This window comes from Podarcis erhardii (assembly GCF_964252035.2).
Source record: "Podarcis erhardii genome assembly, chromosome: 11".
Classification (NCBI taxonomy): Eukaryota; Metazoa; Chordata; class Lepidosauria; order Squamata; family Lacertidae; genus Podarcis; species Podarcis erhardii.
Genome location: NC_138501.1, coordinates 28,440,171 through 28,466,002, shown reverse-complemented (window position 1 = coordinate 28,466,002; position 25,832 = coordinate 28,440,171). Strand labels below are relative to the sequence as shown.

General features: G+C 41.5%; 1 protein-coding gene across 1 annotated transcript in view; it reads right to left on the bottom strand.

Annotated features, from left to right (window-relative positions):
- The window catches only part of EDIL3 (EGF like repeats and discoidin domains 3), a 235,883-nt gene that overhangs the window by 112,842 nt on the left and 97,209 nt on the right, over nucleotides 1-25,832 (bottom strand). The window contains exon 3 of the mRNA XM_081881217.1: nucleotides 13,691-13,720. Coding sequence (XP_081737343.1) covers nucleotides 13,691-13,720 — 30 coding nt within the window. The remainder of the gene's footprint in view (nucleotides 1-13,690; nucleotides 13,721-25,832) is intronic.

Sequence of the window (25,832 nt, the reverse complement as noted above, 5' to 3'; positions counted from 1 at the left end):
AACATCTGAATATAGGAATCATTAGGGGGTGCAAACCGATTTGAGTCCCCCCCCCACAATCAAGGGGTGTATAAATTTCAAGAAACAAATAAAATAAATAAATACAAGAACCCTGAAGCAGGCCCAGTAGCTTATGGGCAGCCAGTACAAGCTTTTCAGCACCAGAGTTTATGTGCTGGAGATACACTGTCCACATCAACAGTGCCTGCACTGTTCCTTACAAGCTGAAGCCTTCAGACCAGGCCCAGGGGAAGACCCTACATAGAGTGCATTGAGGTTATTGTAAACCGCCCTGTAGCATCAGATGAAGGGCGGTATACAAATTAAATAAATATTAACAGAAAATATGACTTTAAATTCCCCTGGTACGATGATATCCTGGATGGAGGCTCGCAACATTATACAGGAGGCAGCAACGAAAACCATCCCAATGAAAAGGAAATGCAAGAAAGCAAAGTGGCTGTCCAACGAGGCCTTACAAATAGCGGGGGAGAGAAGGCAAGCAAAAAAAGTAGAGACATCACCTTGCCAACAAAGGTCCGTATAGTAAAAGCTATGGTCTTCCCAGTAGTGATGTATGGAAGAGAGAGCTGGACCATAAAGAAGGCAGATCGCCGAAGAATTGATTCTTTTGAATTATGGTGCTGGAGGAGACTCTTGAGAGTCCCATGGACTGCAAGAAGAACAAACCGATCCATTCTTAAGGAAATCAGCCCTGACTGCTCACTGGAAGGACAGATCGTGAAGCTGAGGCTCCAATACTTTGGCCACCTCATGAGAAGAGAAGACTCCCTGGAAAAGACCCTGATGTTGGGAAAGATGGAGGGCACAAGGAGAAGGGGACGACAGAGGACGAGATGGTTGGATAGTGTCTTTGAAGCTACAAACATGAGTCTGACCAAACTGCGGAGGCAGTGGAAGACAGAAGTGCCTGGTGTGCTCTGGTCCATGGGGTCACGAAGAGTCGGACACGACTAAACGACTAAACAACAACAACAACAACAACGATGATATCCAACGGTCTCCCTGCTTTCATTCAACACATGATCCCATGTCTAATAGCTGTTGTGGCTGCCCACCCTCTGCTATCAGCTCTCAATTAATCCTGGTTATCCAGGTTATCTGTTCGGTGACACAATAATGAGACTGAATTACAGTACTATGGCATAATTAATTTTCCTTAATGAACTTGTCTATGTAGTGCTGCAAATTGATGCTGTTTTCAGTAATGGGTAATAAATCTAGTCTTTCTTCCATTTATTTTAGGTCTTTAAAAAAAATGGTCCCCCTCCCACAAATATTTCCTAATTTCACAATAACTCCTTTTGGTATAGTTGTTTTTCTATGGATCTTCTAAGGTAAGGTAAAGGACCCATGGATGGTTAAGTCCAGTCAAAGGCGACTATGGGGTGCAGTGCTCATCCTGCTTTTCAGGCCAAGGGAGTCGGCATTTATCCACATAGCTTTCCGGTGCCCGGAGGACCGTAACAAGTGCCAGAGTGCATGGAAACACCGTTTACTTCCTGCTGCAGCTGTACTTTTTTATCTGCTTGCACTGGTATGCTTTCAAACTGCTAGGTTGCCAGAAGCTGGGACAGAGCAATGGGAGCTCACCCTGCCGCGCAGATTCGAACTGCCAACCTTCCGATCGGCAAGCCCAAGAGGCTCAGTGATTTAAACCACAGTGCCACCCATGTCTCTTATCTTCTAAGTAGGTACCTGTATAATTATAGATGATGATGTTGTTGTTTTGCATCCCCTTGGCTCAGTGCCCGCTGCTGCAGTAAAACACCCCTAGGCAGATCTGGGCCCCTAAAAAGCATCATATTGCACTGTCACTCTTTCCCCTGTCCAGTCTTGCAAGTCCTTCCTCACTGAGCCTTGATGAATTCATGTCTCTTCTGCAGTCCTGCTACTCTCCCACTCAGGGCACATATCTCATCACACACATGCATGCATACACCTATTCATGCCAAAGCTACATAATGACTATGGTCCCTTTTGCTACACTGTATTTGACCCAGTGGTTTGAAGATCTCATTGCTCTTTCTACATTTGAACATGTAGCTTATCATAGTCAATTTTGTTTAGATACCTATTTGGACATTTGGAACTGCCTATATTAATGCATATGTTTAAATAAAGATTGATGGAATATTCGTATCATTAATGTCAATTTAACACCATTCCATATATGGTTGTACTGTGATGTTTCGTGCATCCAGTGAAGCAAGTTGATTAACATGACTGACATGTTTGCGCCTGCTGATGCCGAAAGCAAAAGGCATCACCTTTCTAAAACACTATGGGTCATCTTTCCCTTCTAACTCTAGCTTGCTTTTTCTATGTGAGTGAGTTGTGAATACAGGGAAACTGAAAGCAGCAATGAAGAGTTCAGCTTCTCAGCCAAATAACTGGGGGAGTAATTACTGATGACAAGCTGTTTAAAGCCTGTGGTCATGTACTGTCACTCTGTAATTTTAAAAGTTGAGCTTGATAAAGACTTTCTTGTTAGTCCCTCCCCCCCTCCACCTCTTTACTGAAAATGGCAGATTAAATTCACAGTTAAACCTGACCTTCTTTGGGACATTTTGTAACTGATATTCTGTACAATTCAGTTTCAACATGCTCCAGAAGGTGTTGTCTTCATTAGCGTCCAAGAAGACTTGCAACAATAGATCTTATGTTTCTTACATCACTTTTCTTTCTTTCTTTCTTCTCTCTGCTTTCAAATGTCCTGCTGCTTCTCCCCCAAATAATCAAGTTTTAGCCACTCATTGCTATTTCAAGATGCCATTAACACCCACTTTGTGCTGTTCACTTTTAACCCTCTGCGGTGTTTCCATAGTGACTTCTGGAGCTAAATAGGTGTACTTTCTCTGTAATTTGGATAGAGGAAACAAGCATAGTCAGTATTTTCTTTACCCAATTTTTGTCTCATTTCCACTAAATTTTAAGCTGAAGTGCATAGGCCAGACACATTTCATTTTTGTGTCTATAAAAATTATTTACAACAATAGTTTATTCCTGAAATTTTGCTAGCACTTGAGCTACTCACAAATTGTTTGTACCAGATTGAGTTTCACATAGCATTTATATGCATGAATTTAACTAATCCTGGCAAATCTCATGGATGAGAAGTTAACAACACGAAGAGCTTTGTCGATTGATAATAGATGTATGAGATCCTACAACGAGTCAATTTTTGCAAGCACCCAAGTAGAATTTGGCCCTGCAGTAGAATCTAATATGGATTGGAACTACAAGCCACTTTAATAAATATTCTTTTACAAGGATATTTGTACAAGAGAATTAAACAACAACAATTGACCTCTCCCCCAATATGCAGAAGAAAATAGCTGTTTGAAACCAGTCCAACTGGATAACACCTACCAATGACACACAATTTATTTGAAGACTTCCCCACTCACCCCAAATCTGTCCCTGGCTGTCTAGAGCTTTCCAGATTTCCCATATGAGGACTCGTCAAGACTATGTACAGGTCCTTCACAAAGAAGCTTCTTGACTTACACAACCAGAAGCTGGGAAAGCCTTGAGCTCCTATGGTCATTGCATTTATTTTATTTTATCAACCCATTCATCCTTGTCTTCTCTTCTGTTGAATCTCTGGCATTTCTTTTTTCACTGTAAAAATGAAGTGCTATGAGTTTTTCAATTTCTTTTTCCAAACAGCAAGTAGTGACCTTCAGGCATGCAATTACCTTCCCCCACCAAATATTGAACAAATCCTCTTTCACTATCCTTGTTCCCATCTTATTTCCTAATACTGTCTCAGGGAATTTTAGTATGAAACACAACACAAGGATTCTCTAATGCAGGCTTCCTCAACCTCAGCCCTCCAGATGTTTTTGGCCTACAACTTCCATGATTCCCTAGCTAGCAGGACCAGTGGTCAGGGATGATGGGAATTTTGTCTCAAAACATCTGGAGGGCCGAGGTTGAGGAAGCCTGCTCTAATGCTAACTACTTCATTGGAACTCCAACTGTGAACTAATTTACATGATAAACCTACTAGCTGCATGTCCTCTCTAAACCACTACTGATTTTACTCTCTTTTCCCAATCACATTTTGAATGGTTCATTTCCCGATTCAGATGCCATGTGATGTCAAGTGATTGAAAACTTCAAGCCAGGATGCAAGGGAAGAGTCTTCTGCGTCGAGCCCTGAAACCCACCCCATGGAAATAAGACACAGTGGAGACAGAATTTAGTTTAAAGGTTAATGGGCAAATTTGGGACACAACTTTATTGATTACACAAATGTGACTGGTATTGGCTTAGGCATTGGTATCTAATCACTATAACTGGCTCCCGCCCACCCAGCAGGGAGCCTGCAAGGGTAAACTACCAGCAGAGGGAGCTCCTTCAATGAATATTGACTGGAGCTGACCCGTGGGGTTCCCGGGGTCCTGACATGGCCCTGGCCCCTCCCTGGGCTTCGGATGAGATCCAGACCCCAGATTCCTTTAATGGAATACCCTATCAACATGGAGGGGCAGGTGATGGCCACACCTCCCCTCCCCATATCCCCCTAAACCAATGCCTAACCGTCAAACCTTACAAAGTTGTGACGATTGCTAAGAGGTAGGCAAAAACCAAGTGGCCACTGCCAATCTGCCACACTGGGAAAAAATTCTTACCCAGACCCCATTCCAAAACAGGCGACCAACCAAAGTCCAAAGCAAGGACAGACACAACCTAACTAAAGGTTGGGTGGGTGTTCAGCAGCATGAAACAAGAGGAGGTCCCCACGTCGCGCTGCCAATTAAATACCCCCAACCCCCAGCTCTTGCCATGTAGCCGATTGGCTAAAGGCCAGTGGCATGATCATGGCACTACCGGCTGGAGTGGGACAAAGCCCCGCCTCCAAGCTGGTTGAGGGGAGTCCCCCTCTGTTAGGAGGATCCAACTTTCTTTACATCTCCAATTTGAATTAAAACAGAATTCAAGTCACAGCTGTAAAGGTAGAATTGGGAGCACACTCTAAGCAAATTTGATGTCTGTTCTGTCACCATGTAGGGAAAGGTGGCTATGCTTTGCCCAAAACAGCAAGCCACTTTGAGGTGTGTTTTTTTTTAAAAAAAAAAATCAAGCTGTATATAAAGTTTATGAAATAAATCATCTATATATAGTGATAATGTAAAAGGATTAGAAGGGAGAACTTTAATTGGGTAGGTAACATTATCTGCAATTATCTCGAAGGGTTTTGAACAAGCATCCTGAGGACATGTGTTAGATTAAAAGATAAGTGCATCTTTTTTTACAATGGTTTCTGGGTCTTAATATGTAGTTTTGTTCTGTCAGTTTGCTCCATTGTTTTAAGAGCATCTTTAAAATAAAAAAATGCTTGCATTGCATTATAGATTTTTCAATGGACTATAAACCAAATCAAGCACAGGATTCAGTGGAATAAACAAACAAATATCTTTCACTACATAAAAATATGAGTTTTATTTAATTCCACATCAAAGCCATATTTGAATAGCTACTATTGACTTCTAGAATATCTGGACTTGAGTTGCCTGTCTCTGTCGGTAATTTTGAGAGGCAGCCTGTTCAGTTTCCTAAATGTAAGTCCCAAAATGTCTTCAGGGAAACAATCTACACCTCAGTTACATGTGACATTGAGAAAAGTGGGTAACTAACCTCTTCTATGCTTATGACTTCTCACCTAACACTCTCATTTACTGAACATTTATTTCATTTCTTTCTTTCTCCCTCAACTACATTTTGCAAAATAACACTTTTATGATATGGACAGAAATCACAGAATCAGCTACGCAGACAATCCAATTACCTGATCCCTTACAGGGACAGGCAAATCCTTCTGGCTGAAGCCAGAGAGCAGATTGCTTCGGACATCAGAGAGTTTAACAGTCATTTCTCTCCCAAGATAGAGGATTAGTTGTAAGAAGGGAACACAGTGACCATAATGTAGGAGGAAACTCACTTGGATGGGAGTGGACATCCAATCAGTGACAGAAGAGACAGAGCTTAATAACTAGAAGCACAAGGGAAAGAAATCCATTTAGTTCTATTTTAACATTTCCCCTTGCACTTTGAGATACTTAATTCCATTTGCTTCCTATCTTTCCATTTCAGCACCTCATTTGTCACTGAAAACCTAGAGCAATGCCTAGTGGTTCATTGCAACTAAGCAGGGGTATACACACAAATAATCACAAACCTATATCACAGAAAAGTTTAGGGAATGCTGGTGGGGCCTCTGGCGCTGCACCTTATGTTGGACTCCAACTTCAGGCCCAACTATCTTAGCCAATGGCCAAGAGTAAGAAGGAACTGGCGTCCAAAAACTTCTGGTGGACCTGAGGTCTCTCTCCCATCCCTGGTTTTGGGCTCTCTCTCAAGCTCCTACTAAAATTAATTGGAAACTTTTTAGAGCATTTGAGTTCTTTGTAATCTTACCAGAGTAAAATGCAACCCTATAAAGTGTTCCTCATACATGAAGCTGTCTTATACAGAGTCAGATCATTGGTACCAGTGTTCTAACTGGCAATGGCTCTCCGTGACCTCAGGGAGAAAACCTTCAGACACCTCGATTTTAAATGCAAAGACAGAAAAACATACTTTAAAGAGAAAAGTTTTAAAACAGCAGTGCCCAGGGCATCTTTTGTTTGACCCACTAGACAAAGACACTAACCAACTACCGGCATTCTCTCTATCAAGATATTCTGAGAGCTTTCTGGGTGTCTGTGTACAAAAGTCTCTTAACAATAACAGGGTGACCACCTTAAACTAGGCTAGTCTTCAAATCTCAAGGAAAGTAAGAGCAGCTAATTTCAGGTCACAAAGCTCAGCTACATTTTTTCTTCAATAAATACAGCTGGATCACAATTATGATTGATTTAGGGAGAAGGGCTTTAGACGCTGTTAGCATGTGTTTTTCATTCCTTGGAAAAATGCAGGCCTATTATTCTTATTCTTATTATTTTGTGCGGGTGATGAGAGAAATATCTCCCCTGCCCAGTATGCATGTGTCTATAGAGAGAGAATGACACAGATGGCTTCAGAGTGGGGAGAAAATGGGAAAGTGTCCCCTCCTCAAGACAAGTAGTATTGCCCCCTTCTTTTTATCAGTAATTGGGGGGGGGGAAACAAAGCTTGCCTCCCAAAAAATACATTTTGCCTTTTTGTGCTACACCACACCTTTTCTTGCTGGTGCCACCATTTAGCATATCATCAAAGGTGCAACATCACAGTTAGAACAATTCTTAAAAATAAATTAAAATGGTAAATTATATATTTATGTTTGTTCCGTTTAAAGAAAGAAACAACAACAGAATTTTTAAAAACACATGGAATTTTGTCTTAGCTAAATGCAAGGCAAAGGGAAAGGCAAAATCAAGAATGGGAGGAGAAACCAATTTAGACATATCTCCATTAATTGCAGGCTGAATGTATCGTTGCATCCATATGAACAGAAGTGACAAGAGGCACTTCTGAAACATTACTTGCATTTGGAAAGGAAAGATTGGGCACATTTTCTACACAATATTTATAGCGGTGTTTTGCAATCACCTCTGGATAGGTACTAGAGGGTTAGGCTAATTGAAACTTCCTTATTCCTATGTTTTGCCTAATCCTGAAAACAAGTGATCAGGGCTGCAGGGTAATTGTAACAAAAAAACAGACAAAAACGCAGAGCAACAATTGGTAGAGAAATAAGGCAGCAGAAAAACAAAACACTAATTAATTTGTCTTCTTGACCTAAGTGAGATTTGTAGCCTTTAGAGGTGAGAGGCTTATGCACTAACTCGTTCTGCCACCTGGTACCCAGTGTTATTTTTATTACACTAGCCCAATTTCCTCTAAGCACCAATGTTCATTAAAGCCCCAGATATAGAAGTGCACTTCAGTTCTGTTTTATTAAAATATACAGAGCAGAATTTAGCGAGACAGCTCCAGGCACAGAAGAATAGAATATGCCATTTTAGAAGAAAGGAAGAAAAAAGGAAATTGCAAATGTTAGGCAAGTTGATTTAGTGAAGCTGGTGGGAATAGGAAATCTGAATGTAAAAAATTGTGCTCTGTCTATTGGAAAGTAACACAGGGTAACCTCTACCTTTTCAATATGCAGGGATTTTTATTGTTTATTTATTAATTTTTGCAAATTGCACAGGTGTTGTTTTGCCACTGCATTTGCCAATGAGGAAAGATATCATCTGGCTCCAAAACCCCTTGGTCAGTTGAAGAAATTATGAGGCATTACAGGGAAATAATGGGTGGTCACATAATCTGAGGATCATTCCTAAGTGTTTATAATGTGTTGCTTTAACATGGATAGTAGCACAACATCCTATCATCATTATTTCTTCTGTGCTTAACTTCAAGAAATCTCTTGGTGCTGCTTCTTATAAACATTAACTGATAAGGCCACACCAAAATTGGCTCCATAATGTTAGAGATTATAGGATTGCTAATACTGACGACGACAACAACAACAACATCCTGATATAGTTCATAAAGTAGTAGTAAAGCTCAAACCAGAAATGACAGTCAACCATTCCTCTTTCCCCCCTCCCCCCTTTTATTACAAAAAATAAATTTATTTCACATGTGCTTGTGGTTTGTTTGTCAGGGACCCCGACTCTTCCCGATGTCTTCAAAATGTGCCATTGTTTATTTGTTTGTTTTGGCATTTCAGAGATGTTATTATCTTTTTCATTCTGTAGTTTTTAACATTCATAGTTTGTCATCTGTCTATTGTGTCTGATATGTTTATAAATTGCTTAGAGACTCTCTTGGCATTAAGCAGTAAATAAATGTATGAAAAATAAATGTCTCCTTTTATTAGTTAATCTCGTTTGGGAATGCCTTCCCATTAAAATGTTTTAGTAAACGTAAAAGGTTTCTTCTAAGAAAGGCAGAAGTTCTGTAAAAAGTTGGGAGCAGCCACCTTACTAAGGTTCGATAATAAATTGTCCCTCTGCTTGTTCAGATTATTTATTGATTTAGAGTATCTTAATCTTAAATGTGTCTGCTGAGCTCAATGTTACATACACACAGGTAAACTTGCATGGGAGTGCAGTGGTACTAGGCGATGATAAAGTATGGATGTGGGATTGGTGGGTGGGAGATCCTATGGTGAAGGAACTTCCACCTACTAAGCCCCATGGATTGTTCCAGTCAAGGTGGAAGGCATTTGAGGGGTGGCCTTTTGGGGTTTTTGTTGTCTCTGCACCCCATTTCCCCTAACACTGATGTCAATGGATGATGAAATCACTACTAAAAGTGGCTCACTACGCTAGCTTCCCAGGAGAACAGTCACTGTTGCTTACCAGGAGTTGGAGGGGCAATGTGGCAGGGAGGTTAATGCAGTGCAAACGCACTGGCGGAGTCAATCCAGTACTCCTGCCAGTGTGTTTGCACTGCATCAACCTCCTCATTGCCTTGCCCCTCTCCCTCTTGCTAAACAACAAACATCCACAGGAAGCAAGCACAGCAACTCTGCCCTACCCAGTGAGCCATTTCTGATTACTACACCAACTCCAGGGCTGGTATACTTTTCCATCTGTTGGTGGTGATGCTGGAGAATATATATATAGATATTCTATACTTAAAGACTGAAATGTGAGTGAGAAGGGCTGAGCAAGTGAAGGCTGGAACCATGAGAGAAGGAGGGAACAACATGTGTGCAGGAGCTATTGCTATAACTGTTAAGGACAAAGGAAGGAGGGAAAGATAAGAAAGTTGTGGTGCCTTGTGATTAAACCAATAGAAGCTAGTAAAAGGAAGTATTGTGATATGTGGACATAATTGTCCCTTTGCTTCCCTTTGTTTGTAAGTGTATAAATGCTTGTGCTTTGTTCCTATTTGGTGTGCCACCTGTCCACTACGTTGAGGTTGTGCCACACTGACCTTGAAATGCCTAAATTAGCATCCTGTTTGACTGACAACTGGAATCTAGATCTTATTTGACAGCCAAGCTGACCCCACCAGGTATTCGGTATTGAACGCCAATATTTCCCCAATAGTGGAGAGGTGGTGGGGGGACAAAGGACATCTATGACTTTCTGAAATCTGCCTTGGTATGCTCCCTTTCAAGCCCTACAGCTGGTGATACATCTGCACCTATAGAAGTTTCTGTGGGTGCCCTGAGGTCTTTGGGGGGAGTGCTAGTGGAGCTCCCCGTTGCCAGTGGAGTGGCTTTTCCTAAATCCCCTTAGCTGGCTTTGGGCCAACTTTATGATTGTGGCCTTAATATTTAAACTGTTGTTTCAATTTTGTTCCTCAGTTTGAGAGTTTTAAGCTGAGAAGTGTGTTGTAGATTTTATTTTTAAAAAATAGAGCATGGCCCGGAAAATAAAGTAACCCCGAAGTATTCAAAAGTTGATCCTCCCTGGCTTGTGGTATGCAAGTGGCTCTTATAAACCGATGGATGTTATACTAATTAAAATCTGCAAAGATGTTAGCTATCAATAAGCATTTAGTCTATGGCTCTGATTCACACACTTGAGGGAAGCAATCAAGAATTTTGGCATTCACGTCTGACTTTGGAGCAGCCTTTTACATCCATTACAAATTTTATTTTTCAAAATGTCATTTTCATCCAACAATTAAACTATTTCATTCTCCAAGCAATTATTATAGAAAGAGATTATCTGCTCTGTGGAAGCTGCAAAGTTTTTAAATGTCAATGCAATCTGGCAAATAAGTATCAAAACTACTATAGAAAAACATTCCAACCTCTAACTTTCAAAACAATAACATCTGGCCATATCTTAAAGCAAAAAAGAAATAGTAGTGATAAACATTTTCTAAAAATCCAAATATCTAAAATTATTCATGTCATTCTGCAGTATAAATTAACATTTTCCTAAAAATGGTCGCAATTTATGCAGAGCATTAGAAACCCTGCAGTAATTGCTTTGCAAAGAAAACATACAAATAGGATTTGATTACTAATTTAATGTTATATTCATATAGTCACATTTAAACAAGACGTTTTAAAACATTGGTGCTAATGCCATGCCCAATGGATGCTTGCAAAGGATGTCCTTGAGAATGAACAGAAAAACATTTATGAATGCAATACAAAAGCCACTGATTCTTTGCAACCTTCATTCATTTTGGTAAGCAGAACTTAGGGCTTGTTTATAGCTTACATTTCATGCTAATAATAAATGGAAACTCTTGCTTGCACCCCCCCCCCCAGCATCTCCATACTTAACAGCTATCTGTGTGGAGCCAATCACAAATCCATAAAGTTGTACTCAAAGCAATTGAGGATGAGTGCATGATGGATAGCATTATAACCTGACAAATTAATATAAATGAAATGAGCTTTTGGGAGATATTCTGAGAAGTATAGTGAGGAAATATTATTGTCATAACAGAAAATGTGATGTGATGCAAATGCCTAGCTCAGTGTTGCTGAGTTAGTCCCCTTCCCTAGATGCAAATCGGGGGCTCTTCCAATTGACCAGGTGACATTGCACTAGCAGGAGTCCTTATGCTGGCTTCTGTATCAGGTCAGTTGAATCCTGCCTAAAAATATGAAAATACCCTTTCCCCACTCTACACTTGGATGAACACAGAAATAGCCAAAAGCCACCCAAAGGCACAACACTATTAGTGCCCAAATGCCTGGGAGAATAAAAACGTTTTTGCCTGACACTGAAAAGGCAACAAAGTTGGTGCTTGGCAAACATCCCAGAGTTGAATTCTGCAGACAAGGGACAGAAATATCATAGCAGCATTTATTTCATTTTATTGTTTGGTAGTGCATTTTATTTATTTCATTTTATTGTTGGGTAGTGCATTTTATTGATGAACTCATATGGGATGTGGTGAAATTCCCATGTGTAATGTTTCACGGGATTACACTTAAACTTGTATTACCAAAAGTAATTCAATGTTTCAGGTAGTGGTTCAGGCACTCAACAGGCACAATTCAAATAGATACATTCCTTTTTATTGATGTTTGAAAATGTAAATAGCTCCATTAAATCTTTTCCCTAGACCAGAGTTTTACAACATCCGAGGGTGGCATATAACAATTGTATGAAGTTTATTCTAAATGCACTGTGAATGGAATCTGCCTGGCCTTCTTATCAAGTTAAAAAACAACCATATTAAAACAGTTCCCCTTCAAATCACATGCATGGTGTTTTCCACAGCTGCAAAATAAATCTGCTAACACAAAAGCTGTTCCAGTGTCACACAGCTTACATGTCCTATAGAAGAAACATTTCAGCACTTAAGTAATCAAATTGGTAACAAAGATGAAGCTTCTGGCAGATTTATCATCCTGCCGTATTAGTTCTGTGGTAGTAAGAAATGTCCTTTTGATGCCAGATGCTCTCATTGGGAGAGCAGCAGTTCATGGAAACAATTCCATTGTATATAATGGGATTACTCATGTGAGAAATTGCTTATGTAGCCTTATACTTATGAATGTGTTTACACCTTCCAAAATAAGAGCACAGATGAAAGAAGCATATTTCAGTGTTTCATTGCAATTGATGATCTGACAATTTGTATTCATTTCTTTTTAATATGATGGAATGAGCACCTGTGTTTGTTTTTCAGCTGATGCCGATGGTCTATTAAGAAATTGGTAATTAATATTAACATTCTGAAAGAGTATTTTGAAAATTAGTTGGATCCAGAGAAAAGCTTCTGGAAGCAGGTTTGCAGAAATTGGCTTCCCCTCCCTGGGAAGTCAAGTCAACATGATTCATACCCAATGGCATCTAGGTTTTTCTCTCTCTGACCAGCATATGAAAGAGTATGCATCCAGCTACAATTTTTTCTTCCATCCAACTTGTAAATAGTTTATGTATCCAGCCTTGTTCTCACCAGTGAAACCACATTAACAGTGTCAGAGATCAAACCTATTGCATTCTTTGGGCGCCTGGTGCTATAAACTTATAGTAACCCAAGTCCAGGGAAAAACCTATGGTAGAGGTCTACTGTATGGATGCATCATGTGGTCAGATAAAATGATTCTGGTTCCTTCATACTGTAAGATTCTATTCAGTGCTCATATAAACACTATAGACTCTAAGTCACAAACACATTCATATTCCATTATGCTGGGTTTTCTTCCCAATGCACAGCCAGCATCAAGGCATCTGCATCCTACTGATGGATTTCACACACTATTACAACCCCGCCCCCCAGTCTTTAGCAGAGGTGAGAAGCTACTATACCAAACAATCATGTACAAATTGTTATTTGTCTCCTTTTTGTCCAAGTTTGGAACTACTATTCCTCCCTCTGGATTGTGATTTTCTCAGCACCCTCCATAATGACATGCAGTCAGGAAAATAACTCTTCCATATCTACAAACATCACAATAAGACAACACTCCATGATGGTAAGTAATTATTGCACAGAGAGGCAACCTTCCACATATACAAAAAGGCAAGATCCTTAGTCAATCTGAGCTGGGATAAAATTCCTTCCTGACCATTGAGGTGTGGCAATTAGGGTTAAAGTTTGCATTAGAACTCATCCAGTTTCAGCTCAATCTTATGTATGCTTGCTCGGATGTAAATTCAAGTGCAATCCATGAGACTGACTCCCAAGCAGGGAATATACTAGGATTGCAGCCTGAATTTCCTTATGAATAAAGCAGGTTTATGACTGAAGCAAATAACTTATTCCAGAATGGGTAAAATTGATTAAAATGTATGTTTCTCACCTGCTGATGTTGGCTCTTCTTCATCTAGCACTGTGAATAGAAGAAAGAAAAGAGATTAAAATTATAAATACACTGAAGAAACTCAAAGAATCTGAATGCACAGGACCCTATTTAAAAATATATTCTAACCCTTTACATTTGTAATTAAAAGAAAGGCACAATGTGTAAGTTTTATATAAATGCATGCATTCATTGAAAAACAATTTCCAATGCTATTTTAAGCATATTTTGAGGTACAGTCAGTACCAGATGGTGGGGTGGGGTGGCAGAGCTCAGCAGACATGCTGTTTATTGGGTTATATCTGTCCAGGCTACACACCTCTCTTCTCAGTCCACATGCTTCACCCTTCCTTCAAAATTTGCACTCCTCTGAATTTTGAAATGCAGTTCTACAGAGAGAGTTTGGATTTGATACCCCGCTTTATCGCTACCTGAAGGAGTCTCAAAGCGGCTAACATTCTCCTTTCCCTTCCTCCCCCACAACAAACACTCTTTGAGGTGAGTGGGGCTGAGAGACTTCAGAGAAGTGTGACTAGCCCAAGGTCACCCAGCAGCTGCATGTGGAGGAGTGGGGAATCGAACCCGGTTCACCAGATTACAAGTCTATCGCTCTTAACCACTACACCACACTTGCAGCCAAGTAATGCATGCAAAAATGAATCTACCTGGGCAAAGTGTGCAGAAATATATATTTATCTGTGACAATAACATACAAAATTTCTAGATTCAGGTAGGTAGCTGTGTTGGTCTGATGCAGTCAATATATATATAAAAATATAAAAATTGTCCAGTAGCACCTTAGAGACCAACTAAGTTTGTTCTTGCTATTTCATTATAATAGGGGAAATTAGAGACCTCTGAATTCTGTGTTTCTGGAATGTACCTTAGTGTACAAAGGTAAGAGCCCTATTCCCATTTTTCCATTGGCCCTATTTGCCCCTAGAAGGTTGCCCATGAGTGAATGTGGACCTTGGGATGAAAATGTTTTCTCACCCCCACTCTAAGGCACTGATTTGCTGAACTGGTGATGCACATTTGTTTGCTGTCCAGCCTAGCATAAAACCCAACTACAATTAAGGAAGTCTGCCTCTGTTCTCTTTTCAGCTTGGTTTTTGTGTGTTCTTCTCAAGGGTTTTCAAACACGACATTGCTAAGGCCAGACAACTTTCCTATACAATCTGAATTGCATTTGCTACATGTATATAATTCTTAGGCCGTTCAATTCACAGTTCTATATATTATTACACATGACAATTGTATTGGTCACTGGGGTTACTTCTAATTGCATGTCAGGGAAACATTCGTTCCTGGAAATATCAGAAAGAAACCATGAAGGCTGATGAAATTTTGTCTGGCCTGCTTTCAGTCTTCCAATCACTTTTGATCCAACTGTTTTCAAATGGTTGAGAGAGAAAGAGAGAAAACACCAGTGTGATTTGTGATTTGCTATTCAGACAAACAGCTGAGTAACACATGGCATCCGCCAAACTGACCTCACACAATTCCACTGTCCAGATAGCATATGGGTGAACTTTTTATGTTATGGGAAGGCATAAGAATTCTGAAAATAAATAAGGATAATCAATAGTAGCTAGGCAACCAAAGTTTAAAATAACTTAGGCCTAAGCCAATGAATGATGGAAACAGAAAGGTAAATCAAAATTGTCTCATTGCCCTTCTTTGCCCTTCCCTGTATAGGGAAGTTTTTAATATTTGATGTCTTACTGTGTTTTAGTGTGTTTGAAGTTGCCCAAAGTGGCTGGGGCAACCCAGTCAGATGGGTGACAATAATAAATTGTCGTTATTGTTATTATTCTAAAGTTTACTACTTCATCTCACTGATGGGATTGGTAAACTTGGCTGATGTGTAAACCTCATGGACCCATATTTTCTCATCCTCTTTCTTCCTAGCTGAGAAAACTAAATCTAGTGTGTGTCCTGCCACACGTATTAGGTCAATAACATATAGGGACAGGCCCAAATTATTGTCATGGCAGCCCTGAAGTCCAAAATACATGTCAGCCTCATCATGGATATCGATATTCCCCAGGACCAACACCCTGTGAGTTTTCAGCACCACATTTGAGACTATCTTTGTCAGCTCTGGTAGGGAGACCACTGAGTGAGTAGTTCACTTGCAGGAAACTAACTTAGGTCCACTACTTTCAGCTTTCAAAGGATGACTGTGTTTCAGTTTGCATATTATTTTAGAAAGTGGTGGTGCTAACTGTGTGCAAAGATGTGAAGGTCACCTCTTTGACTTCATTCTGCCTTACAAGAATGTGTGACCATCCCTTCTGTTACAGAATATCTGTAGGAAGTCAAATGAATGGTACTTTGCAAGAAACTGAATTCACACAAAAGAGAGGAAGGAGAAAAAGTCATAAGACTGTCAGGATCTTCCAAGATTTCCTAGCTGTATAGCTCATCTAAAGGTGTTTTTTATATATAAATAGCTTGCAAACTCCTGTGTCTTTTACATTAAAAATCAGTGGCAAGATAAGGACCAAAAAACAACAGTGGTGTTGTCTATGCCTGTGCAGTTTTTAATTCAGTATACGAGAGCTGTGAAGTCAGTTAGGGTCTTTAACACATCCATATCTTTATTAAGTGCTAGCAGACCATAAAGGAAACTTTAGAATACTAATGAAATTATTCTCATTGAACTTATTGCCCCATTATGTTAAATAATTTCATAAGAATTTTTCATTTGTACAATAAATAAATGTTCTGATGTGTGAGAGAAATAGGGATCAGCTTTTATTTAAAATCAATAGTACACACCATAGTAGTTTTAAATATATATATATTTGCATTATAAACTGACTAAAGCAAAAACCCAATATAGCTGCAGGTGGCAAATTGCCCTGTCTTATCTTGGAAGCATGCTTAAAATAATGTGCATTATTTTAATAGGGGTTTGGGAAGTAATTTTCATTAGTGGTTCACAGAAGTGCAATATTGACTAAAGACATTCTCAGTATTTAGCTCTTCCATTAATACTTTGGAAGGAGATACAGCCATCATATAAGCAGATGAAGAACATATGTAACAAGCCCCATTCTGTGCCCCATAAGCTCTGTGGCCCATAGATTGCCCAGTATCTTCTCTGTGTGGTGTGTTCATGGGAAAAAGCTGTCCCGTGAGCCCTTGCTGTAGAGGTAAGGGGAAAGCCTATATAAGGTTGCTTTCCCTGGATCTCACAGCCATTTTGCTTTGAGAACTTCCCACCCACCCACACTCGGGTTGGAGCCTTCACTGAGCAATTTTGGGTCGTTGGTTGACAGGGCCAGAAAGGAATCCCCCCCCCACCTGATTGGAACTTGGTTGGGTTTTTTTCACATTTCCCTCAGTGAAATTATGGCTTTCCTTTGTATGAGGGTGGAAATGACATTGGTCAAGATCAACATAGTACACCCCCCCATAAGGGGCCTGAAGGGAGGATTGACCATGGCAAACCAAAGCGTGGGTTCGGTATCTGCCTGGTCCGAATCTGCACCCTGGTCCCCTAGTGAGAGCTTGCTTGCTTGACTTGTACCACGGCAAGTTTCAACACTGGCCAACTCCCGTGGTAGAGGTTTGGACTGATCCAGACCCAGTGGAATGATGAACTGATCCTGGGACTCAATGCCATTCCAACCCTTGCCCTGCCTGTTGCTGTCAATAAAGATTTGGCCATATTTTATCCTATCACCGTTGTACAATCTGGTTTTTTTACTGCTCTCATAGGTCACATAATGCACCTGCCTGGGCAAAGCAAAAACCAGAATGTGAATTACTCATTCACAAATCCCATCCTTACAGAAATTCCAGGTTCTAACCTTAATCGCTTCCCCAACAGTCAACATCGAGCTTCCCTAGAAAGGAAGCAAAGTGGATTTTGGAAGAGCCATGGCACATGCTTTGCATGGAAAATGTGTCATGTTCAATCCCTGTAACTTCCAGGTAGAGCAAGGAAGAAATTCCTGTATGAAACAGGAGTTGAGAAAATAAGAACTATTGGAGGGGGGGGGACCAAATTTTGTCCTTGCTCAGAGCACCATATTTTCAAAGTCCACCCCAGTTCCCTGCTATGAATAACTACATTCCCTGAAATTATTTAAATGCATGGTCAGGCAGGAGAGAGAAAATAGTCATGCACCCCCCATAACCTTCACCTGAAATGTCTGTTCAAATTGGGATCTATTCATACCATCGCCTGAAATAAAAATCAATGGGATGATTGATTCTTAGTATATTACAGTAGTAATGGACACAGATGGGTTGCACATGTTTGATTTTACTAGATCTGTCAGCAGAGCTCAAGATAATATTGACTACCAAGCTTTGTCATTTTGTGTGCTGCATCTGCTTGACAGTGTGTGTCCTGCTGTTAATTTTTCTGGCCTCTCTTTTCAAACATTTTTAAAAAGGTATTAGAACCTATCATTGATTGTTGCTGTGCTTCATATGTGATGTTGATACTCAGCTGCATAAGCCTAGCATATTAAAAGAAGAGGTGTGTTATCGTCTGTCTAGAATGTGGGTATACCTAATTTATAATAAAGGTAAAGGGACCCCTGACCATTAGGTCCAGTCGTGGACGACTCTGGGGTTGCGGCACTCATGTCGCTTTATTGGCCGAGGGAGCCGGCGTACAGCTTCCAGGTCATGTGGCCAGCATGACTAAGCTGTTTCTGGTGAACCAGAGCAGCGCACAGAAATGCCGTTTACCTTCCCGCCGGAGCGGTACCTATTTATCTACTTGCACTACTTGCAGAAGCAGGGACCGAGCAACAGGAGCTCACCCCGTTGTGGGGATTCGAACCGCCGACCTTCTGATCAGCAAGCCCTAGGCTCTGTGGTTTAACGCACAGCGCTACCCGCAACGTCTGAAATAAATAGGCTGAAATAAAACCTGAGTAAGAGTGGAGCCACAAATGTTGCTCGGAAGTCAATACATACATTGGGATGATGGACCACAACTTCCCCTCTTCCTTGTCCAATATCCAACAAAAATGGGCCAGTTGCTGGTGGTGACTGATGGGGAAGCTAGCAGGAATGGAACAGCACCCAGCTGGAGCTTCTGGGCATCTGGGTGTAAAAGAGCCACAGGGAGGCAGAGAAGCAAGAGATCTGGTGAGATGAAACTTGGGAGAGCTAAGCAGAAGCATGCAAGATTGGACACAGCAGCCAAGACTTGTGCCTCTCTGGTGAGTGGCTGCACTGGCAGCAATATCTCCCTTGGGTCTACAAACCCAAGAAGAGTTTGGATTTGATATCCCGCTTTATCACTACCCTAAGGAGTCTCAAAGCGGCTAACATTCTCCTTTCCCTCCCCCCCCACAACAAACACTCTGTGAGGTGAGTGAGGCTAAGACATTTCAAAGAAGTGTGACTAGCCCAAGGTCATCCAGCAGCTGCATGTGGAGGAGCGGGGATGAGAACACGGTTCACCAGATTACGAGACTACCATAGTGTGATTCTGCTATGTGCAGAGAGAGGGGAGGTTTCCCTCACTGGCAGGACTTCACAGGACCAGAGGCTTGTAGTGTTTGCAACCACTAATTACCAGAGAGGAGGCATATAAAACAATATTTGGTTCATATAACAAAAAAAAAAAAAAGACATTGTGTACTCTTCTTCTCTTTTGCTGTAGAATATAAACAGAATCATTCTGGCCTTTTAATTATTTTTTTAAAAAATCATATCATAGAGGGAAGAAGATATTGAACACCATGTAAACTATTGTTTATTCTTCCAATCAATAACAATCACCTCCCATGGTTCCTGAAATTTACTTCTGGAAGAGAGGTCATTGAACATTGATTTCATAAAAGGCATATTATTCATTATCAAAATGAGCCAGACACTATTTATCCATTTTTGTACTAAAGGAGATTTCTTTTTCTTCGATTTTTAAAATTGGAACTCTTATTGCAAACAATGCGTTCTCCAGCAAGGACATATGTTTTACAAGTACACAGATACAATCCAATGCAGCATGCGCAAACCTGCTGGGACTGCATGCCTAGAGACTTTCTTTAAAAAGCTAAAATCAGATATATATTTCTCAGATACTTGGTGGTTAAGAGGAAAACTGTGTATTCATTTCCTCCTCCTTGCCTGTGAGCTGATGGAAAGCCAAAGGTAAGCACATAGAAAGAGCCTGCTGGATCAGGCCAGTGGCCCATCTAGTCCACTGTTCTCACAGGGGCCAACCAGAAGCCTACATGCAGGTAGGTCAGTATCTCTTGACTAAGGTGGCATTTCCTAAAGTACCAACTCATTCTGACCTTTCCTTTTTACGTATTTTTATACCACTGTTCAATAAAAGGTTATGAAATGTCTACAAGAATGTCATGAAAGAACAACAAACACACATAATGTCAGTAGCAGCCTGTGTGGTGAGGCAGAGTCGTAGAGCCATCAGCCTGACACAGTCATTGCTACAGCTTACCTGGATAGCAATGAGGTGAGGCAGGAATGAGGTCAGAGCTGTGTGGACAATTCAGTGCTCCCCACTGGTTTGCCCATGCAGCCTCAACCTTGCTGTCATTCTGCTCTGGCTTTGTGGGTCTGCACCACTGCACCAGCCACTACTGCATTTTGCATCTTTAGTTAGCAGATTCCTGCTGGCCCAGTGGGATATATATACTATTATGTCCGTACAGTTAAAGCCATGGTTTTCCCAGTAGTGATGTATGGAAGTGAGAGAGCTGGACCATAAAGAAGGCTGATTGCTGAAGAATTGATGCTTTTGAATTATGGTGCTGGAGGAGACTCTTGAGAGTCCTATGGACTGCAAGAAGATCAAACCTATCCATTCTTAAGGAAATCAGCCCTGAGTGCTCACTGGAAGGACAGATCCTGAAGCTGAGACTCCAGTACTTTGGCCACCTCATGAGAAGAGAAGACTCCCTGGAAAAGACCCTGATGTTGGGAAAGATTGAGGGCAAAAGGAGAAGGGGATGACAGAGGATGAGATGGTTGGACAGTGTTCTCGAAGCTACAAACATGAGTTTGACCAAACTGCGGGAGGCAGTGGAAGACAGGAGGGCCTGGCGTGCTCTGGTCCATGGGGTCACAAAGACTAAATGACTAAACAACAACAAATGTCTAAAGCAGCTGTTGAAAAGCTTTAGCCCTTTTTGATTTGCTGAACTACAACTTCTATCACCTCTAGCTATTGACCAGACTTACTGGGATACATGGTAGCTGTAGTTCAGCAACAACTGGAGAGCCAAAGGTACCCCAGCCCTGGTGTAAAGGGACCATCTTCTCCCACATGAATGCACTAGTTGATCAAGACCTTTCTCAGATGGCATATGGAGGATGCCATGCCTTCTTTGGGCAGGTAGGTGGCTATCAGAGATATTTTGTGCATACGGTGGTACCCAAATTATGGAACTCTGACGCCATATCTTTTCCTGTTTGTCAGGAAAATTTGTCCTCCTGTCACATGTTGTTAATGGTACATAAGATCTACTGCAGTGCAATCCTACAAACGTCAACTCAAAAGTAAGTCCTGTTGAGTTTTGGTGGCCTTACTGCCAGAAAACTGGGCCTAGGATTGTATCCTTAATTGTTGTTGTTGCGTTGGGTTTTTTGTATGTGTATCTTTTTTTGTAACTTGTTGCTATTTTATGTCATTTGGCTAGAATTGTTTACATTGTATTTTAGTATTATTGTATTGTTGCATTATAAGCTTCTTGTGAAAAGTACAGTAGAAATTTAATCAAGCAAGTAAACAATCAAAAAATAAGTGAATAAGTGAATACAGCCTTTACATGTATCTTCCCTGGAGTCATTTTTCCTATGTCAGGCTACAAGCCTATACAGTGGTAGCTCGGGTTACAAACTTAATTTGTTCTGGAGGTTCATTTTTAACCCGAAACTGCTCTTAACCTGAGCTGCGCTTTCACTAATGGGGCCTCCTGCTGCTGCCGCCCCACCAGCACATGATTTCCGTTCTTATCCTGGGGCAAAGTTCTCAACACGAGGTACTGCTTCCGGGTTAGCAGAGTTTGTAACCGGAAGTGTTTGTAACCAGAAGTGTTTGTAACTCGAGGTACCACAGTACAGAGTTACTGAATCCACTGCACTCAGCCAAGAAATGTGTAAACCCTCTAGGGACTGATTGTAAGTCAGGTGTAGTGCAAATTCTTTGCATGCAGAAGGTATTGTGTTCAATCCTTGGCATCTCCAGTTCTAAGGATGAGGTAGCAAATGATGGGAAAGTCATCTGTCTGAGCCTCTAATACTCTCTTGTTGGAAGCTACCCAGAGTGGCTGGGGAAACCCATCCAGATGGGCAGGGTATAAATAAATTATTATTATTATTATTATTATTATTATTATTATTATTATTATTATTATCCCTGCCTTCTGTGTAGACAACACTGGGCTAGACAGACAATTAGACTGATGAACAATATATATGGAAGATTACCTTAGAAGGAACTGTGCAAACACACCAGAAGCAAAAAATAAAATTAAAAAAGGCTAGAAGTGGTTACACATATTGGGACCAGTGTGAGCCCAAACAATTGTGATCACACTGGAAAGAATACATTTTAAAAGAGCCTAAAAGTGGAAGGTTATAATGAGATGATTCATAAACTGTATCCAGCAAAGGAAGTTTAGATTAAGCTCTTCATAGCTAATTCATCATAGTTCTATTAAATTACCCAGTGAAGAGTAGAAATGTGGAAATCCTAAGTAAGGAAAAAATGCTTTCTCCATTAATGGACTGCAAAATATATTCTGGATGCCCAAAGAAAAATCGTGAGTAATTAAGAGGCTGACCCTGAAAGGTGATGAGTGCATTCTTAGCAATGACTGACAAGCACTTAGCAAAGCTATTAAAAAGAAATTGGTTCCTAAAATATGCTTTAGGAATTAGAAAAAAATCATTAATTTATGTATGGCTCTAAAATGGAGCTTTGTAAATTACCTGGCAAATTACTCATGAGTAGGTTGAGTGAAGACAATTTTCATTAGCCTACCTTTATCTTAATGAAAGAAGCCGCTAGAAATCAAAAGTTTATAAGCCCCCTGTGACTTAACCTTTGCACAAAAATGCTTTGAACAAAACTGTCAGTCAGCATTCCAGCACTTCTCTCCAACTTTCAATTTTCATTAGTGAAGGAGTCAGACCTATTGATTTTATAAGGTGTTTTATTAGAGTTGCTTTTAAAAATAAGAACTACTTGAAAGTCAGCTCCACTAGCTTTGCTTTTTTCCCTTTATATTTTGAAGTGTTTTGTTCACTTTTTATGTAAGTGCACCAAGCGTATGCAATACTCAGTATGAGTACGGTACCTATTAGTGACTAAATGCTTTTGCAAATTTACCAGTACTCACTCAGTTTTATTTCTTGCTTTCCCCTTATTTTTGTTTCATTTCTAAGATGTCTAAGCAGCCTTTCCCTACAGGTCTCCAGGTTACAACAGTATCATGTACCATTATAAAAACAAATAAAACACTTGCAATTATATTTGTATGTGTAGTCATTCCAACCAGAACAGAACACTACAAATGCAGCAAGAGATGGGTTCCATGAAACTAAATATGTCAAATTTCAAAGGCCCAGGTAAAGAGACATGTCATCAGCATGCAACAAAAGCAATACAATGAAGGTGACATCCCCCCCCTCTTTGGGGAGTTCAACAATTTATACACAGATAAACCCCTCTCCTCAGCCATTTGAGGGAGCCCCCTCAAGAGGATCAGCGGAGATGGAGATGGCCCTTCAAATATTTAGTACCTAAGTCATTTAGGTCTTTAAACACCAGTTTGAGCACTGTGAATTGGCTACACTCTGGCAATCAGTGCAGCTGTTTTAAAACAGGGGCAATACAAGCTCTACATGCTCCAGCACCGGGGGGTGGGGGTGGGGTGGGGGTGGAGAGCAGGCAGGGGCGGGGCTGGCGCACATGCTGGGGGCATGGCGCACCACCCGCAGGGGTGTGGCACACGTCCCGGGGGCATGGCACAACGCTCAGGGGGGCATGACGCCCAGCGGGGGGGGGGGAGCCACAATGGCACCCCACTGGGATCAGGCTGCCAGGGGTGGTGCGCTCCCCCCACACTCCTCTTCCTCCGCCCGTGCATGGAACCCCAGGCAGGAATCTGGCTGCTGCATTTTGGACTGATGACCCTACTCCCACCATAACAGATTTTACAGGTTTTGATTATTTTGCTTCAGTTGTGACAGCTGTTGAAATATGAAACGTTTATTCCTCTGCTATTTTACCGAACAGTCCAACATACCAAGAAGAGCTATACCACCACCAGTATAGGTGCAATGCCCAACAATTCATACACTTGTCCAGCCCAGAAAAAGGCGAAGAGTGTAATTCTTACATCATTTAATGTTTCATAATTATATAACTCAGGGCAGATTCATACCCAAATATACAGCTCATATCCAAATATAAAATTCATGTAGGTACAATTCATGTGTGAAGGTCATCATATGCAATATGATGGGGGGTGGGGGTGGGGGTGGGGGTGGGGGTGGGATGGATGTTTATTGGGCCTGGGAATTTGTTTGATTTTATGTTTTTGTAATTTTTATTGTTTTTTGTTTGTATTGTTTTATTTGTTTTTTTTAAGGTGTTATTTTGTTCTTAAGGGGAGGGGTCAAGGCTGCTGGGGAGTAGGTCCCAGCCAACAAAAGGCTGGGGCATGTTCCACAGCGGGGGATGCACCGGGACAACCGATCTCAGTGATCACGGGTAGGAGGAGGAGTTACGCTAAGACCAGATCATGTCATTATAGAGGAGGCAGGTTTAGTCATTGTCTGAGGACTATCCCTGCCTCCGGGTCTGGTCTTGACCGGATGGATACTAGAATCAGCAAGGGATACCCACATGACCTGAAAGTGTTGCTGTGCAATGCCAGGTCAATGATTCATAAGACCACTGCCATCCATGACTTGATCATGGATGGAGGACTTGACCTGGCATGTGTAACAGAGACTTGGTTGGATGAAGCAGATGGGCCTGTCCTTGCCGCTGCTTGTCCACCAGGTTTCACTTACGCACAGCAACCCAGGTCATGTGGGCGGGGAGGGGGGATTGCAGTGATTTTTAGGAAGTCATTAGTTTGCACCAGACGTCCTATTGGGAAGACCCAGTTTTCCGAGTGCATGTTCTGGAAGTTGGGCAATAGGGGCAGTACAGGATTCCTTTTGGTGTACCGACCTCCCCGCTGCACCAAGGATTCCCTGCCCGAGCTGCTTCAGGTCGTGGCGGATGTTCTCCTGGAGACACCTAGCTTGGTTGTCCTAGGGGATTTTAACATCCATGCCGACACGACCTTACAAGGGGCCGCTTGGGACTTCGTGGAAAGCATGGCCTCCATAGAGCTGTCCCTGAATAAGTCTGGCCCAACCCATAGCCACGGACATGCCTTGGACCTGGTGTTTACCTCTATGGATGTTGGTGATCTGACACTAAGTAAAAGCGAAACGAAAGAAGTGCCATAGTCAGATCACTTCCTGGTGCAACTGGACTTCTCTGCGACCCATCCCCTCTGCAGGGAGGTGGGACTGATTCGGATGGTCCGCCCCCGCCACTTAATGGATCCAAATGGTTTCCAGAGAGTGGTAGGGGATGCTTTATCCCATGTTGATGGCCTTTCAGCCGATTCCCTGGTGGCCCGCTGGAATGTGGAGTTAACCAGGGCTCTGTTTGGCTCCGAAGTGCCCTCTCTGATTGCATGGAGCCCGGACAGCCCCATGGTTTTCCACGGATCTGAGGGCAATGAAACAATCGTTGAGACGGCTAGAGTGCCAGTGGCGGATAACTCATTCCGAATCTGACCGGACACAGGTTAGAGCTCAACGTCGAGCCTACCAAGTGGCGATAGCGACGGCGAAGAAGACTTTCTTCGCCGCCTGTATTGCATCTGCAGAAAACTTTTTCAGGTGGTTCACAATTTAGCGGAACCACCTGCGACATCGGGGCCCAGTACGGGCCACATGTTCTCCTGCAATAATTTTGCAAAGTTTTTTGCAGATAAAATCGCTCAGATTCGGGAAGAAGTAGACTCCACCGTGGGAGCAGGGCCAGGGCGGGAGAGTGCTAGAGTCCTGTCTAGTAAAGTTGTGTGGGATCAATTCCAATCTGTTACCTCCAAGGATGTGGACAGGCTGC